Source organism: Curcuma longa, chromosome 3 (assembly GCF_044706935.1).
Source record: "Curcuma longa cultivar G26 ecotype Majalengka, Jawa Barat chromosome 3, ITB_CL_G26_1.1, whole genome shotgun sequence".
NCBI classification, from domain to species: Eukaryota; Viridiplantae; Streptophyta; class Magnoliopsida; order Zingiberales; family Zingiberaceae; genus Curcuma; species Curcuma longa.
The window spans coordinates 11,945,176-11,962,900 of NC_133863.1; the positions used below are offsets into that span (position 1 = coordinate 11,945,176).

Consider the following 17,725-nt stretch of genomic DNA (forward strand, 5'->3'; position numbering starts at 1 on the left):
GATCTTATAATCTGAAACAAAAAAACCTGCTCTTTGAACATTACTTACTGAATGGTGTTGGAGCATTCATTCTTTAATCTCCAATCTTACATCTTTTGTTATCAAGAGTTAATTAACAGATCTTGTATTGCTTCCTTATCCCCTTTCTTACAGTCATACATCAAAGTTTCAGATATTTCAGAAAGGAATGATGCACTTTTATCTGCTACTTAATTCCCTTCCTACAATATTCAGATAATGCTTAGCAATTAGATATCAATGAAATAGTTCCTTTGTGACCAGGGAATTCTTCTATCATAACTGCACAATAAAAACTAGACAATCAAAGTTGCAATCTTACGGATAAAGTTCCCTTTGAGGTTGTGGAATTTCCTTATCGACAGGAACATCTGCAGAAATAAGATGTTCATCTGCTGGTTTGGCTTTTGATTCTCATGACAAGAAACTCATTAGATCATTAGATATTTTGTTTCATCCATTCAGATATCGACGAGTTGCGAAAAAGTGTGTGTCAAAGTTGTTGAATATTCTTCATCAATCACTCCAAGTTAGATAGCAGTCATCAGATCCTTTATCACTCGACCAAATCTAGTCTTGCATTTTGGCGGTGCTCAGATGCAATTTCTTCCCATGTCACACCAAAATGAGAGGATTAAAGTCAGCAAAGGAAAGGATGAATGCCCTGCAGAAGTGGCAAACAATTCTCCATTCAAAGTCAATTCCCCAAATCCAACTCCACCTGATCTCCTGCCATTAATATCCTTTCACCATGCATATTAATACCCCATCATCATCCCCACTCGTTCACTGCAGTGCAATGCAGGTTGAGTCAGTGAATGTGAGTGCTGTGGCTGGATAGAGGACTGCACTGAAGGCTACATAAGCAGGGTGAGGGGGGCTGCCTTCGAGGGCAAGTGGCTGTGTTGGCTCTGCTCCGAGGCGGTGAGAGATGAGGAATAGAGTAGCAGGAGCAGACGGAGGAGGAAGAGCACCGGCGATGGTGGTGAGTGCAGGAAGCCATAAGGGAGCTCATGTTCTTCTGTCTGATAATGCCAGACCCTGCAGTCAGTGTGGCTGAGGGCATGAGGCAGATCCTGAGGAGGAGGTCTGCAGATTTCTGGAACTCGAATCGAGCAGTTGCAGAGTTTCCAAAGCTTATTCAGAACATGGAGGCATGGAAATGACATAATCAGAATCAGAATCTGAATCTGAATTTAAATATACTCCATCTTGTTTTGTTATGTAGGTGTTGTCTTATGTAGTTATTATTAGTGATGAGGATTGCTTGAACCCAGTAATGAGGAATTTCAGGAATATTAGTTTCCACTCTAGATTTTGTAACTATGCAATCCAACCAAACTGAAGAAAAAACAGCAGCAGCAGTAGCACAGAAATGTTTTTATTTCCTTTGGCGATAAAAATAAATCACTTGTGCTGGTTTATTGCAAGAACACTAAAATGTCTTCCCAAATATTTACAAATCACCACAGGAGTAGAAAATTTTACTTTCTTTCCAAGAATCACCTCATCCTCTCTTCGCAAGTGACTAGATCTATCTAAATTCTAGTTCCTGAGGTGTTCTTCCAAAGAAGGTTAGGATTTCCCTACAAGCTACCATTTCTGAACAGAGAAGTCAAGCAGATAGCAGATGCCTCAAGTGAAGTAAATGTTCTTCGTTCGAGATATTCAGCGAGAGACGAAGATTTGTTAGAAGCGACTCCTGCTCCCAACTGAGAGGACCCAATGCATGAAAGGCTTGCACCGTAGACCGGTATGCGTGTAGCTCTAATTCATGGACATTGGCAGCTAATTCATCTCTGTACTCAGATTGAAACTCTTTCATGCGTTTCGATGAACATGACGACATGGCATCGTCTGTACTAGTGAATTTGGTACCCTTCAAGTGTCGACTGTGATGAGAGTGCACCAGAGCCTCTTTACCACTACTACAACTCGCAACCGAACATTCATCATCTCCTTCTTCTTCTTCACTAACCGTCAGAGGTATTGACAATAAGTTCATCACATCTTCTCTCCTGTTTCCCATAGCATTTCTAGCAATTGTACCTCTGCAGAATACATGCTGGCCATCATCCCCTTTGGGAAGTACTGTTCTACTCCATTTCTTTTTCTTGTCAGTTATTCTATCCAGTTCAGCAGAAGAAATCCTGCAGTAGGAGTCAAGATTCCTCTTCAAATTTCTAATAGAAGTGCAGCCGACACGCTTGTGTTTTACGCTCAAACTATTTGCGTCTTGCTTTATGATGCCCCGATTCGCACCAAAATCTTGTTTTCTTGCAAAATTGAAGTCAGATGGTGCATAATCGCATGCGACTTCCTTCTTCCTGTTTGCCTAAATGGAAGAACCATTAATCAGACATCTGAAAACAAGTATCTGAAGATAGACCAATCTCCAGGTTCTGTTATACATTGGCATGCAACCTTTTAAAACAAGTTATACAAAAAAGAAAGATAAATGAAATATTTTATATGATTTCCACACTACTTCATTTATCTTTATTACTAGATCGGGATTGAAAGGATAGGTGCTTAAATTTCATATTCCTCCATTTCTACAAGGTTAGGATGGAAATTAAGTAGTGGAATTCAATGGCCTTAATACTCCTGATTTCCTTCCTAGTAAATAAGAGAAGTTGATGATTCTATTTCTTTTCTTCTATTTTTTCATCCAATTTTCGTTCAAGTAAATGCATAAGTCGGCGTATAGAAGAGCATTAGCTTCTTTGATGCCATATCATGACATGCATCACACATACATAATAAGAAATAAGCAAGAAAAAAAAATCACAAAAACCAGCTTTTGAATGTTTAGATCAGTCTTTTACCTTGTCAACCAGATTCAATTGGTTCTTCTGCCAAACTTGAGGAATTCTTAAATCAGACACAGAGTACTGTCGAAGTTGTATCGAGCCAAAGAGTTTGATCACCACGCGATCACCTTTTAGAACTTTCACAATCTTCCCAACCCTCCAAGAGAATGCATCAAAAACCTCAACTATGTCGCTGGCAATCCATCTATCTTTGCAACTCGATAGTGCAACCGGTATGCAAGATCGTATATCCTCCTTATTGACAGTTTCTACCACATGCTTCCCGTCGAATGTGAGAAATAGCTCATACTTTACAGTGCAAAAGTCTCTATCCACAGATGAAACCTTAGCAGGGAACCAAGAACCAAACTGCTCTCCTTTTCTTTTGAAAACCTCCACTCTATCACCTTCTTTGAACTCCATATACTCAAACTTGATGGATCAAGGTTGATCGATCGTGAAGTAGCAAACAACAAAATTAACTATTCCTTAAAATCTTCAGTCTTGCTCAACTATGTTTTGAGAAACATATCTTTTTTTTTCTTTCTTTCTTAACCTGATGGAAAGTAAATATAATGTATCAGTTTTGTTTCATTCTACAAAGTATATAAGATTTAAAAAAGAAAGAAAACTCTCTAAGCAACAGATCTGACAGTTAAGTATTAACATCTCTACTCTCTAAGAAAAACAACCCTTGAGAGAGTTGAACAAAGGGAGTAAAACCTATTTGAAGAACAAATAAGAGAACAAAGCAACAACATCAACAGCTATCGATCAAGGACCAAAAACCCACCTAGAACTCCACTAGAAATCGACAAGAGCAGGAGAAGGTTGTGTAACCTAGCACTCAACTACCAAAAGAAAACGATAAACCAACCAAAGAAAACATTTTTTTAGCAGCTTCGAGCATACTCTGCCGGAACAAAAGGGGCAAATAAATAAATAAATAAATACAACACTTTTTAATGAGCAACAACATGGAATCACATTGCAGTGAGGAATTTTCAGCAGACAAACCTCAAAAGCCCGGATTTTGGGGGGAGAAACAAGATGAGCAGCCTGGTTCGCAGCGACGGAGACGAAAAGATTGGATCTTTTTGCGAGTTCCTGCGTCCCCAACCCAAAATAGATCGAGCGAAATGGAAGGGAGGAATCGGTGAATGACGGAACACAGATTGCAACGCTTAATTTTGGTGCCGGGGCCGCATTTCCTGGTAAAACAGCGCGCTGTTTTGCTGCAGAGCAAAGCCTGTTTCGTGTTGCAAATTACGAGCCAAAAAAAGAAGAAAACTATAAAAAAAAATCAAAATACCCACATTGTTTTTATTTTATTATTAAAGTACTCTGTCCAATTAATTTAAAGTAATAATTTAAACAATAAAATAGATATTTAGGTGTTATATAGAGTCACATAATTACTTTGCAAAAAGTCTTCGTTTTCATAAACTTGACATTAACGTGGAAAATACATAACGTAAACCGATCAAATATGATTGGAAAATACATATTTTTATTAAAGTTTCTTTATTGTTTGTAAAGAAATTACAATTTTTTAATCTAATATGAATTTATTATTTTGTCATAAAGTGAGCAAAAATTAGAGTGGTGGGGTTTTGGATGAGGTAGAGGTTTATTCTCATGTCATTTGATTTGACCCTTGAGATAAGCCACAACTAGTTGACATATAATGGAAAAGCTATCCCTTTCCTCAACCAATATTAAATAATTTAAGTGAAGAAAAAAATGTTGTTTGAATTTATAATAAAATTCTTGTTTTTGTTTGGCTGAATTTATCATAAAGGCTATCCTTTCCACTTCTCTTTGCCAATCACCAAAAACGTTTCCAAAAGAAAAAAAAGAAAATCAGATAAAGAAAAGAAGAGCCTGTGAATGTTGTCAAAACTCAAAAAGGGCTATGTTGCAAAAGAAAAAAAGGCCTCAAGAGCATTTTGACAATACTAAATTGTGCATGATTAAGTGATCAAAGAACATCTAACTTTTGACATGCATAGACATTCAACTAATGACTTTTAGAGAACACACACACACACAATGAAGAAAAAAAAAGGAGTAATGAGACAAGTGTGTTAGGTACAAGCCATTCTACACACACAGTGGATAATTAATGCATTAATCTGAAGTTGTATGTCTCTCAGCCAATTTTCCTGTTGTCTGCAATGAGTAGCTTTCTCACTAGTGTTATTACATCAAACTCAACCAGTCAGCTAAGTATCTATTTCCTACTGCTTGTTCTTGAATCTTTCAATTTGATACAATTTGCTGACTTGTTCCTTGCATCTGCATCCTTCACCCTGTAAAAATTTACTTTAACAAGCCAGCCATGCAAATTGTAACAAAGAATATAACTACACGGGCTCACTTATTCTGGACACTGCATAATGCACAACAATGACAGATATATCAGCAAAGAGTTAACAGCAGCAAGAACTACATTAACAGAAACAGTGAAGTTGCTATGTTCTTGGTATTTCTTTCATATCCCAAAGCTGTCACTGATTATTTATTTTCCAAAGATATTTTAGTAGGCTCTCCGCCTTCTGTTTCAGTGAATTGAGTAGTGAAATTTGTATTGACATAAACTTACATATTGAGATATTACATGTACATCAGTTATTCTTGGGAATGTTTTCTCCAGCCATCTCCTTGAGCTCCTCGAGTGATGGAGGATGATGTGCTTCATGTGGATAATTCACGTAGGAATGCTGCACGAGTAAAGATGGTGAATTGCATTACGTTCACTAAATGGTCAAGAAGAGAGAAGTAACTAATGCATAGGCATATACATAAACAAAATCACAATCATAAAACCTCATAAACTAATAATTATCGCATTCATCAAAACAGAAAAACACAAAAGTTTAATAAGATGATGCTATTTGAGACGATGTAAGATAATCCTTTTGTGTTAATGATTAGATGATTCTGACCAACTTCAGCCAACTCACAGTTAATGAATAGATGATTGATAGTCTCAATACACGTCCATGGAGGCTGCATCCATCAACCAGAAAATTTGGCAAAATATTGTATAGATAAAGCTGCAATATCACTAGTTTTTCCTAATGCCAAGCAAAAAAAAAAAAAAAACTATTTCCAAGAATGGAAGCATCAAATCAAGTCTTTGCTTACATTATGACATCTTTGGTTTAATAAGCATAAAGAGCAGGCCGGAGTCCGGTGCACGGAGCTCCCGTCAATGCGGGGTCTCAGGAAAGGGTTGGACTATATTGAATATATTGTGCGCAGTCTTACCTTGCATTGCAAGAAACTATTTCTACGACTCGAACCCGTGACCTTCAAGTCACCGACAACAACTTTACCGTTATGCCAAGGCTCCCCTTCCTTGGGTTTGATAAACATAGCTAAGATAAATTCAACAATAATTTATTTTGATAGTCCTGTTCTGTAGTATGAAAATCTTTGCAGAAGAACCTCAACGTCAACTAAATAATTTGACTACTTCACTTTCTTCTGTTTAAAAATGCACCTTTTCCCTCATAATTGAGTGTTTTTAGCACAATGCACGAAGGTTACTATGGACCACTCTAAAGTACTTATAGGTCTAACTGAATCCCACTTTGGACTTTGCAATACTCTCTAACAAGTTCATCCATGGTTTCAGCAATTTTTTTAAAAGAAGCAAATCCAGTCTTCCAACATGGCTACTCACTAGCCACACCTTAAGCATTGCCCTCTGTGCAGTCAAGGCAACAATCTCGAATATAGCAAGCTCTGATAGTGTGATGGGTGGGTGTTTTAAGGGCCTGGAATGTCAGAAACAACCCAAGGGGAACCCAGTTCATTCAATTGCTTGGCCATTTTGCAGTAAGCCTCAACCACAAGTGAAACTGTCTGAGTCACTCTTGTTGGGTTGTTTTATCAAACACAAATTTTCCTACTTTTACTTGACTTTTGACAGATACTATTAACAATTGCAAGGGTTTTATTGAAGGAAGCATTCTCCCAACAAACTTAGGTGCACACTCCTTATTTTTATCATCCACAGTCATGCAAGAGAGATGAAATAACCCCTTTCTGTCTTTTGTTTTCTCCAATATTTCATATTGAAGCAAAGTCTTCAACTGAATCCACACATTGATTGTAAGGCTAATGAGGCTTCAATGAGACACCTTGGTGAGCGAACTATTGTTAATCAAGGACATAAGCATTTTTGGTCACATCTCATAACAAAACACCATCCTATGTTTGTTTGCTTAGAACAAACAATGTGTGCAACAAACAATGGAACAATGTATGCAGGAAAGGGAAGGAAGGGCATTTATTGTTAATAAACTAATAATTGAAAATTTTCAACTATAGAAAGTAATGATAACCGAAATTTTATCCCCTTTCCCTGTAATTCCAATCTTCTGCGAGATGCTTGTTTTTTTCCCATACCATTTGTTAATCCAGAATCCCAGACGCAGGGAACGAAGGAGCTTTCAACCTGTTTCTGTAATTATTTCCAGAATCATCATGTCCATATGCCTCTACCCCGTTGATTCCCACCCCTTTCTTTGTCGTCAATTCATGGTTCTCAAAATCGGTTTTTTTTGGGCTTTCCAATATCAAAATTGTTCCCTTTTCCCCCCTGAGAAACCCTAGTTGAATCAAAACAAAACCCTAGAGTTTCAATTTTCTAATAATGACATCACCAAACTAGAGTTTCCTTGGAGTAAGAGCAAGTTTGATGCGAATTCACGATCATCTGGAATCCCTCGTAAAAACGACAGAGAGAAGGCGAGAGAGCGTACTAAGCCCATCAGCTTGTGGAGGGTGGTGTTGGAGTCGAAGGCGATGGCGAAGGTGCAGGCGGCGGGAACGGCGAGGTAGGCGGCGAATTTGGCCATCTCCAGCAGTAATCCCGATCCCAGTGACGACATTTGTCCCTCTTTCAGAAAAGGCTTTTTTTTTCATTTTATCTCAGTGTAAAATAATTTATTAAATTAAACAAAAATATCATAAAAATATATTTAATAATGAAAATATTAATTAATTGTGAGAAGACAGCGAAAAAGGGAGTGAAAAGAATAAAGATTTATTTAGTTAAAAACGGATAAACGATAATTAAAGATGATAATCTCAAACTTAATTTTTTACTTAAGCCTAACAAATATATCTAGATTGAAATTCATATCCTTTTTCATATTAACAAAAATATAAGGTATCTTTTGTCTCCTTTGCTGCGATCCAAGAAAACTAGAAGGTGACACGTCAACCTCAAGTTGGATTTAGTGGTGGGTCCCAGGCGCATCAAGGTGCCCGACATCCGACCCCAAAGCAATCCCTACGTAACTGAAATTAACTATCGTCACAAAAAATTCATCATTATCCGTGACATTGTAGATTTTCTTTAAAATAGAAAAATAAAGGAGCTTATATTATTAATTGTTTTTATGTGATAAATCGAGAGAGTGTTTTTTTTTTTTTATATATAGTTATGAATCGCCATCTTTAATTATAGAAAATACTGGGATAATTTACTGGGATTTTAGAATATTTTAATAATTTGTACATGTTATCAATAAAATTTCTTTAAATGGCAATTTTTAATGAATTTTTTAGCGCACGTGAAGATGCCACATCGAACCTACTCCGCCCGGATTCGGCAAGAGATAAGGTTCACAGTCGCTGTCCTCGGTAAGCCAGCAAATAGGATCTTCCTCCGCCGGATAGAATTGGGGCTCCAACTCTTTTCGTTCAGAGGTCACCAGTCTTCCATGTTTCATGTCCCCTGTCCGGGTCGACGCAGGCGAGCACAGAGAATTTGAAGAATCCCTATCTAGGCGGGACAGGCTAGTTTTTGGTGAGCCACAGAAAGATGCGATTGAAGGTGGGGTCCGACAAAAGTTTGTTGCTCTTTTCTGGTGGGCCTCGGGCTACATGACTTGCTTTTCTTTGCTCCCTGACGGGGATATTACACCCGATCTTCCCTCCCGAAGGAGAAGAGCGCACGAGCAAAGCAAGGCGCCGTGGCGCACCACAAACGCCGCAGCCTTGTAATTAAAACGTTCTTCTACTTCGCCGCCGCCGCCGCCGCCGCCGCTTCCTCTTCCAGCAAAGGCCTGGATTTTGACCAGAGATCGAAGCGCAAACGACTTTTCTCGGTGCCTCTCTCTCATAAATTTCCTCTTTTTGTTCTTCTTTTCGTAGCGCGTGGTAGGAATCGTACGATAAAGGGCATTGTTCATTTTTCAATTCTCTGAGCACGGAGATTTAATCGATATTGTGGAGCAGGTGGGAAGAATCTGGAGGCAATGGAGAGAGTATTCTCTGTGGAGGAATTCCCCGATCCACTCTGGCCCGGAGCCGATTCCTCCGCCGCTTCCGGCGGGATGAACCGGAGCGCATCGGAGTGGTACTTGGAGAAATTCTTGGAGGAGGCCACCGCCACTTCGGGGGCTTCCGATCCTAAATTTAAACCTGGCACTGGCGCTTCCGGCATTGAGTCGGGTGACGGGGCAAGAGAGGCCGAGAGCGAGGCGACTACCGCCGTAGATGGAGATGGAACCTCCGTTGCGCGACCGACTGGGGTGGATCCCGTGGAGTACGCTGCCTTGCTGAAGCAGAAGCTGGATATGTACTGCGCCGCCGTCGCCATGTCGCGGGTACAAGTCAAGCCTTTTTTTTCCAGTTTTTCTGGCATTTATCTTGTTTTTTTTCCCAGAAGGAGATCAAATGCTGTCTATTTATTTTTTTTATTTCTATTTTTAATTTTTTGTTATAGGTTGGGAATTGTAAGTTTGATATTGGCTTTTTCACTGGTGGATTTGTCTCCTTCCTGTTCTCTTCTTGTTATGATCGAAAGTTACTTCTTGTTGGCTATACTGCCCTCTATTTTTGCTGAAGGTTCCTTTTGTTCTCTCTTCTCCTTGTTCCCATATGGGATTGGAAACGAGTATCAGTTACTCTCGTCAAGAATTTGAGTCATATTATCATGTTAAATTTGTTTGTTCGTTTGTTTTGGTTGCAATCCAGTTCAAGCGCTGTTCATGGCACCATGGTTAGTAAGTGTTTCCTGTACATTATTGCTATATTGAACGTATGCTCATGCGTACAGAAGTTATGTGAGTGCCCGTCTTGGCTTTGCCCGTCCCATTAGCTCCAAGGACGAACCGGTTAGCACTCTCCCAAGTGTGCCACTGAATTATTTGTTAATAGTTGTTGTTGAATTTTAGGAGGAAACATGGTACTCTGTGAATAATAGCTACGAGGGAAAAGACAGAGGTAATATTCAGTAAATTTGCACCTCTAAAGACCAGCTGCACCTGTAGGTCAAAATTTTAGGAAGAACTAAAGTGTTCCTTAGGTACAAAGTCAGGGGAAATCAGATCTTTCCTCCTTTCTTTGCTTTCATTAACTAGGACCCTTTCCAGTTTATTTCTCATTCATTCATCTGCAAATCAGTCGTGCCATTTTGACGTTCATTGTAAAACTCACACTATTTAGGCAATTCCTAGCTGAATCTATAAACCCAGACAATTTTGTCAACAATTTGAAAATAAAAAAAAATGTTCCTTTCACTCTTTAAACATTAGTTTCTCTAGGCAACACTAAAAAAAAAAAGCTTTTAAGCGCAAGGAAATGCCCTTTTGGAGATTGATTTGGAATAGCTTAAGCTACAAATTGTATTAAAGTCTTAGGAACTCACTTAATCTATTTTTACATAAAGTGAACGTGATTTCCATACAAGGTACAACTTATGTTACTCAAATTACAGTCAAGTTGTCTATGTAATTATGCCAAGATGTGGTTGAGGCCGATAATCTTCTTCTCTCAAAATCTGTTTTATTTCTTGTCCTGTCAGAATCTGTTTTTAAGTAAACTGTATACAGATTTTTCACAGAATCACAATTAGTTTGTAGGAAACAATTCTTATGTTCCATTTGACGAATCACATTTATAGACATTAGATTGTTTCATTGCTACTGCTGGAACTGCTGGTAGTATTTTACCTTGATAGTGATTTTAGCTGTGTATCTTGTATCTAGTGAATGCTATATTTTGTTCCTAATAAAAATGCAGTAACAGGTTTATATCTCGCTGACCATGAGTCTTCATATTCTACAGGCTTCTAGTGCAAATCCTCAGGATTGTGTTCCTACAGCTAGCAGTAACACCAGATCACCTACTTCAGATGCTTCACTGCAGGGAAATCAAGCACCTGCAAAGGGTATGTCTAACAAAAACTGTTATTATCCCAGTATTTATATATTATAATTGTTAGAAGTGGTATAGTTGATAAGCATATTCTAATTGTTCTATTGTTAGATTTGCTCTGGTAATTTGCTATTCTTCTTAGTGGACTATGCAACTTCTACAGATGCCAATTAAATTATTCACGGTTGGACTAAACAGCATAAATGAATAATGATTACTAATAAATGTTAGGATAATAGCTTCTTTGGTTAGTCTAGAATATTGTTAGGATAATAGCTTCTTTGGTTAGTCCAGAATATTTAAAACAATCTGGTTATTTTAACAAACCATGTACTTGAATGAAAAGTAAGTCACTTGTAAACTTGTAACTTCATTTATTTCGTGGAAGCAAATTTGAACAAGTCTGCTCTATAATGATGCATCAGATGCTAGACAAGTAAAATCAACCATGTTCTTATTAGTGATACAGATTTCTTATTTTGGTGTGATAAGACTACATATTTAGATATGCCAATTGTTTATACTCTGGAGTTTATAAAATATGCCAGACACTTAATTGTAAATTAAATGAGTTATTTGCAATTTTTGAATTGTGCAATGACATGCATTAAAGTCTGCATCTGATTGGAGAACTTATTGCTGTTTTAGTTTTTTCTTATTTATTGGAAAAAAAATGATCCATTTTTTTTTCTGATTGAAAGCTTTTCTTGTTTGAATATTGGGTGTATCATTGATCACGGTTTACATTTCTTTCTGGTGTCATATGTAACTGTGTTACATAATTGCATTATCAGAGTAACAAATGGTTGGAAACTTATTTCAAGTTGGGTGAGCAAAATCTCTTAAATATCTGATCATTCTTGTGTGTATGTGTGTCTAGATACATATATACAATCTTAGAAAACTCAATGCTATGCTAGTCCTAAACACTATTAGTTTACAATGAATTTTGATAGATTAGGACTTGACATTGGGTAATTTCAGGAAGCACTGTTCTCCATATTAAGTGCATTGCCATCTCTTAACACTTATATAAATTTCAATTTGATGCATGATTAGGATTTAGGAAATGTTTTCAAGATGTAATGTAAAGTAAATGGTATACACTAAGTGAATTTCTCCCTCTCGTTGTATCTACTGATTCATGATTAGGATTTAGGAAATGCATTCAAGATGCAAAATAAGGCAAATGGACCAAGTGGACTTCTAACTTTACATACTTTGCAAAATTCAGGTGTCCAAGTTAAGCCAGCTACCAGTGGGTCCTCAAGAGAGCTCTCTGATGAGGATGAAGTTGAAGGCGAAGCAGAAATAACAGAAAATACAGATCCTGCTGATGAAAAACGAATAAGAAGGTAAATGCAAAAGAATTACAGTAAAATTACTATCATCTTGTTGGTTTTTCGAATCAATTGTAGGTGAGTGTTGCTATTGCCATTATTCATATTGCTATTGCTATTACCTTAGAAGAGATTTAGAAAAAAGAAATAGTAGAAGAGAGCTGGCTTTTGACTAGTGGAAGTTGTTTTCCCTCTGTCCCAAGTTCAAGTGTTTCTAAGAGCTCTTTTAATTATCCAGTGTGTTTCCTTCCTATTTCCTTTTAGCAATTTGTCATCTTATTCTCAGAATGATCTCTAACCGAGAATCAGCGAAGCGCTCAAGACGAAGGAAGCAAGCACACTTGAGCGAGCTTGAAGCACAGGTTTTGTTTGCTCATTAGTTGGTTGTCCTTTAACTTCATTGGTGAAGGAGCATTTAAAACTGAAACTGAACCTCGCAACAGGTTTCACAGTTAAGAGTCGAGAACTCTGCCCTGCTGAAGCGACTCGCCGACATCAACCAAAAGTACAATGAAGCTGCTGTCGACAATAGGATACTCAAAGCGAATGTGGAGACTCTCAGAGCTAAGGCAATAAGTTATCTCAGTTTCACATTTGTATTTCTTTTGGTTTTGATCCATGAGCAATGCAAGTTTCTAATCTTACTGTTGTATTCAGGTGAAGATGGCAGAGGACAACGTAAAGCGGTTAACCGGGACGACTCTGTCCTACTCGACGACACATGTCCTCAGACATGAGCCTGTCGAACTTATCCGATGCGGCTGTTCCCGTTGACGATGACAAAAACCAAATCTTCCGTACGCAGACGCGGGACTTGGATATCAATCCCTGTCTCCCTGAGATTGCAGCGTCTGCCAGTTCAGTGGATGATATAGTTCATGGTGGGAGGATGCACAGAACTGCCTCGATGCAACGAGTAGCCAGCCTCGAGCACCTGCAGAAACGAATCTGTGGAGGGGGAGAAAACTCTTGCACATTGGCTGTCAATAACAAAACTGCCAACAACTAAAACAGTTTAAAGTATTTCGATTCTGCAGTGTATGGATGACCATGAAGTAACTTCACATGAACATTGCTCCTCCTTCAAATGTTTTCTCCTTCTAGATCTAATCTTAATTGTCTTCACTAATTAATCCCCACACTAATCCACATGATATATCTAACCCATGATTGTGAGGGTGAATACGTTTGTTTGTTTGAGAGTTTTTTTAAGTAAAAAAATGCTCGAGATCCAAGCTTCTGTTCTTATGTTGGTCTGCGAGAGTAGTGATCGAAGCTAAAGCAGCAAATTTGAGAGGAGAAAAAGAGGTTTTCGAGATTTGAGATTGCTATATTTTGTATGCTTCCTGCTTCGGTGAATATGATCAGCTATATTTTGTATGCTTTAATTAGAATTATTTAATCTTCTCTTAGTTATGGGCATGAAATTCGTCTTATTCTCTTTCAATCTATATAGAAATTTGTTAGCATTTTTTTCTTTCTTTTGGATAAATGAAGTTCCTTTTCTTTTAGGCGACCTTGCACCAGTTAGAAATTTTATATCATTCTTACTTCACTAACAACAACATTTAGCTCTAAAATCACACAGAATTAGCGAGTTAAGAGATGTTTTTGTTCACGCATTCACTTGAAATAGAAAGCTGGTGAACTTAATATTGGAAACAAAAGTTGTACTTGAGCTACAAACAAAATTTTCTATTCTCAGAGTTATTTTGATTTGTATGATCACCAAAGTTTCACTTCAGTTATGTTCTAACAGTATTAGAATGCAATTATCAGAGCACAGGCTATAGGTTAGCCGCCAATGAGATCCTCAAGGAAGAACATCCTCTCTGTCCACTTTAAGAAGCATGTCGACGACAGCGGTAACTCGCCAGTTGCCTTTGTGAAGGTGAGCATGGATGATGCACCGTACCTGCGCAAGGTGGACTTGAAGATGTACAAGAGCTACCAAGAGCTCTCCATGGCCCTGTAGAAGATGTTCAGCTCCTTCACCACCAGCACTGGTATACGTGCATGCAGTAGGGTTCAGCTTAATTATATTAATTGAGCAATTACAATTTACAATCAATGGATTTTAACTTAGGACATATCATTTGAGAGACAGTGCAAATTGTGCTCCCCCCATGAGATTGTTCAAGAATCTATTCAATTTGTGGCTAATTCTGTAGCCATACCAGCGCACAGATTCATGGCCAACTAATGTTTGGTACTCTCCAATACTGTTTTTCATGATTGGACTTAGCTCAGTGATTATAAAATTTTCTTGGTCGACCCTCTTATTTTAGGATTGTGTCCTGAAACTTCTAAGTATATGCATCTCCATTTTGATTAAATATCAACAGTAACATAAGTAATCTGTGATTAGCAGTATATATCAAAAAAACTGCAGAATTTGATAATTGATGTTTCTGTGAAAAATATTTAATGATCAAAGCAGGATAAAATATAATGGTTTGGTTGATTTAGTATAGTCTGAAAAGCTTAAACTTGAAGTAGAGGATCCAATGTATTTGTTTATAATTCTCTGACACCAATCTCCGGGTCAATGCATTCTGCCATATCTTTATTATGTTTATGTAAACGAGTAAGGTTTCACAAAATAGCATAATTTGTATTCAAAACATCTAACAAGCATGTGTATCAGTATGAAAAAAATGTGAGAAATCAAAATTTTGATATTTTTGCACACTTATCAGGAAACTCTTGCTCTCCAAGAATGAGAGGGAGGGACTATATGAATGAGATTGAGCAAGGTGATGGATCTGCTCAATGGATCTGAGTATGTCCCGACCACTGAACACAAGGATGGAGATTGGATGCTTGTTGGTCATGTTCCATGGGAGTAAGCTTCTCTCACCAACTTTCACATTGCATTTCAGAAATTTAAACTACCATTATGATTTCTTAAATCTGTATCATCATTTACTTTGTCTCTAAAACAATTATAGTCCAGGATGTTTAATTTGTTGACTCGTGCAAATGTTTGCGTATCATGAAGGGATCAGAAGCCATTGGAATCCGTTTGTATCTTTGTTATAAATCTCTGAACCAATCAACTCCTAATTCAATACCTGTATCTAGCAAAAAAACTTCAACATATCAAAGGAACTTAATCTTGCTCTCTCCTATTGCAGCACCAAAAGCCATGGAGAAGTGCAAGAACAGAAGCTGAAGACTTGCTCCACCAAGTAAAATGACAAAAGACAAATTTACATCTGGATCAGGATCAAGACATCTGCATGCGTGCCTACATATTTCCCAAGTATATTTAAGTTTGTTCATTATGTTTTTTTATTAACATAGTTTGTTTATCACCTTTATATAATGCTATTTACTTCCAAGACTGCTGCTTCTGTGTGTCATTCTAGTTAATGGTGTTGGCTTGTTTAATTAATAAACTGTTCTGCTTATTACTAGATAATTAGTGCAGTGTTTGTTGCTAGAACTAAAATAGGGAAATATGATACCTTATTGATTTAGGAAGATATCATGGCCACCAAGGAATGTTGTCCAACAAAACTGATCTCTATGCTGGTAGAGAGTATATTAACAGATTTGTTTTAGACATTAATGTCAAATTTAATATAGATGGTGCATCATTACATAAGGTTCATCCTTATGGATTTATAAAAATAAATCCAAGAAAAGAACTTAGAACATCATAGGAAGTAGAACAAACCAAGTTTCACTAAAAAAGCCATTCCATTGCTCTTCCAACATAGGCGCAGAACTCACTTGTTCTCTACTTTATGTCCTCGGTGGACATTATGATGAGCGCAACAATTATCATTCTTTTTTATTTTCCTTAAAAGAAACCATGCATGGGATGCATAACTAGTGCAAATAAGCATCCAAGTTAGAAGATGTAGCATAGACAACATCAGACTTTATGTGCTCATGAATTGACCTACAAAAATAAAGGATCAACAAGTTGTACTAATAACAAAAAGGAAGGTGAATAACAAAAGGGTAAGATTAAGAGATTAATTCCAACAAAGTAACTGATCAGTCGTTAGGATCTAACCTTCTAATTATGCAACAAGTTGGAGAAGTCACAACATGACTATTGTCCCTATGAAAAAGGATTCCATTCATCTGGTACGTGCTTCTGCAAACAAAGTAAATTAGTGAAACTGCCAATTATTCTTCTTGCATACTACTATTTATTTTTAGCTATCATATTATACTTATATATAAATAAACATTAGATGCAGGTTTTAACAGAGAAAAAAACAAATTAAATACAAGTGGACTGATTAGAAAAGAAGAACAATTGTTTAAGAGATGTGAATGGGCTGCCAACATAAAGTAGTAATACCTGGCTCTGCAGTTTAGGACAAGCTTCAACAATCAGATTTCTCAGTTGCCCCATGATTTTCAATCCCTCTGGAATGACTGACAGCCTAGGGCAACCATATATGCACAAAGAGTTCAAACGTGACTGTTCGAGCCAAATTGGCAAAGCTTCCAATTTGTTGCAATTTATTATTGCCAATTCCTCTAGGTCGGTAATCTTTGTTAAACCATCTGGTAGACTCCTCAGTTCTTGGCACCCAAATATTTGTAACCTATGGATTCTACTGTACTTCGACCAATCATTGAATTTAAAAGTAGGCATTAGCATCTCATTGCTCAACCAGAGTTTCAATTTCAATGTAGAAGATGTTGGAAATGATAAATGGAATTCCCTGAGCTTCGGACACTGAATTAAGGTCAATTGCTCAAGTTTAGCAAAATAATTGGCCTTGCCCTAGAACCCGTCTTAACAAAATCATCTGCCTTGGCCTCAACCTCGGCCTTGGCCTCAATCGGTCTGGCAAAATAATCGGCCTCGATTTTGACCATGGCCTCGGCTCGGGCCTCAGCCCAGGCATCGATCTCAGCTCGAGCCTCAAGCCAAGCCTCGATCTCAACCTTAGCTTGGGCGTGGGCTTGAGCCTCGATCTCAGCCTCAGCTCGGGCTCGGGCCGAGGCCCGAGCCTCAGCCCGGGTAAGGGCCTCGGTCAGGGCCTCGGCCAAGGCCCTGGCCGAGGCCCTAGCTCGGGCCAGGGCCCGAGACCCGGTTTGGGCCTCGGACAAGGCACGGGCCAGGGCCCCGGCCTCTGCAAGGGCCCGAGCTAGGGACTGAGACTCTGCCAGGGCCTCGGCCTCGGCCTCGACTAGGGCTTGGGCTCGAGCCTCAGCTAGGTCCTCAGCTAGAGCCCTGGCCTCGGCCATGGCCCCGACCAGGGCTAGGGACAGGGCCAGGGCCAAGGCCAGAGCTAGGCCCAAGTCCTCGACTCGGGCCTTGACCAAGGCTCGAGCCAAGGCCTCGATCCCAACCAGGGCCCCGGCCAGGGCCCTGGCCCAGGACCCGGCCAGGACCTCGGC

General features: G+C 38.5%; 3 protein-coding genes and 1 pseudogene across 4 annotated transcripts; 2 read left to right on the forward strand and 2 right to left on the reverse strand.

Moving 5' to 3' along the window:
• Nucleotides 1-1,390: 1,390 nt before the first annotated feature.
• LOC141825277 (uncharacterized) lies at nt 1,391-3,354 on the reverse strand. Its single transcript, XM_074712666.1, has 2 exons — nt 2,847-3,354; nt 1,391-2,353 (listed from the first exon to the last, which is right to left on the reverse strand). Exons 1-2 carry the CDS (start codon nt 3,252-3,254, stop codon nt 1,634-1,636), a joined length of 1,128 nt encoding a protein of 375 aa, XP_074568767.1. The 5' UTR covers nt 3,255-3,354; the 3' UTR covers nt 1,391-1,633.
• A 1,530-nt stretch (nt 3,355-4,884) lies between these two features.
• LOC141825612 (uncharacterized) lies at nt 4,885-7,742 on the reverse strand. 2 transcript variants are annotated; one of them, XM_074712994.1, is made up of 3 exons: nt 7,607-7,742; nt 5,437-5,554; nt 4,885-5,143 (listed from the first exon to the last, which is right to left on the reverse strand). In XM_074712994.1, exons 1-2 carry the CDS (start codon nt 7,733-7,735, stop codon nt 5,459-5,461), a joined length of 225 nt encoding a protein of 74 aa, XP_074569095.1. In that variant the 5' UTR covers nt 7,736-7,742; the 3' UTR covers nt 4,885-5,143; nt 5,437-5,458. The 2 variants fall into 2 exon arrangements, with proteins under 2 accessions (XP_074569095.1, XP_074569096.1); XM_074712995.1 differs by having other exon boundaries at nt 4,885-5,223.
• Nucleotides 7,743-8,889: 1,147 nt separating this feature from the next.
• LOC141823422 (bZIP transcription factor RISBZ2-like) lies at nt 8,890-13,543 on the forward strand. Its single transcript, XM_074710704.1, is given in 8 exon segments — nt 8,890-8,959; nt 9,090-9,460; nt 10,923-11,025; nt 12,247-12,367; nt 12,639-12,714; nt 12,796-12,921; nt 13,010-13,069; nt 13,071-13,543. Coding segments are annotated over 7 exon segments (1,128 nt in total). The 5' UTR covers nt 8,890-8,959; nt 9,090-9,109; the 3' UTR covers nt 13,362-13,543.
• The window catches only part of LOC141823697 (auxin-responsive protein IAA30-like), a 10,983-nt pseudogene continuing 6,660 nt past the window's right edge, over nt 13,403-17,725 (forward strand).

Coding starts and splice junctions, on each gene's coding strand:
- LOC141825277 (XM_074712666.1), bottom strand. CDS start 3,254: ATGGAGTTCAAAGAAGGTGATAGAGTGGAGGTTTTCAAAAGAAAAGGA. Junction 2,354..2,846: donor AATTGAATCTGGTTGACAAG/GTAAAAGACTGA, acceptor TCTTCCATTTAG/GCAAACAGGAAGAAGGAAGT.
- LOC141825612 (XM_074712994.1), bottom strand. CDS start 7,735: ATGTCGTCACTGGGATCGGGATTACTGCTGGAGATGGCCAAATTCGCC. Junction 5,555..7,606: donor TCCACAAGCTGATGGGCTTA/GTACGCTCTCTC, acceptor TTACTCGTGCAG/CATTCCTACGTGAATTATCC.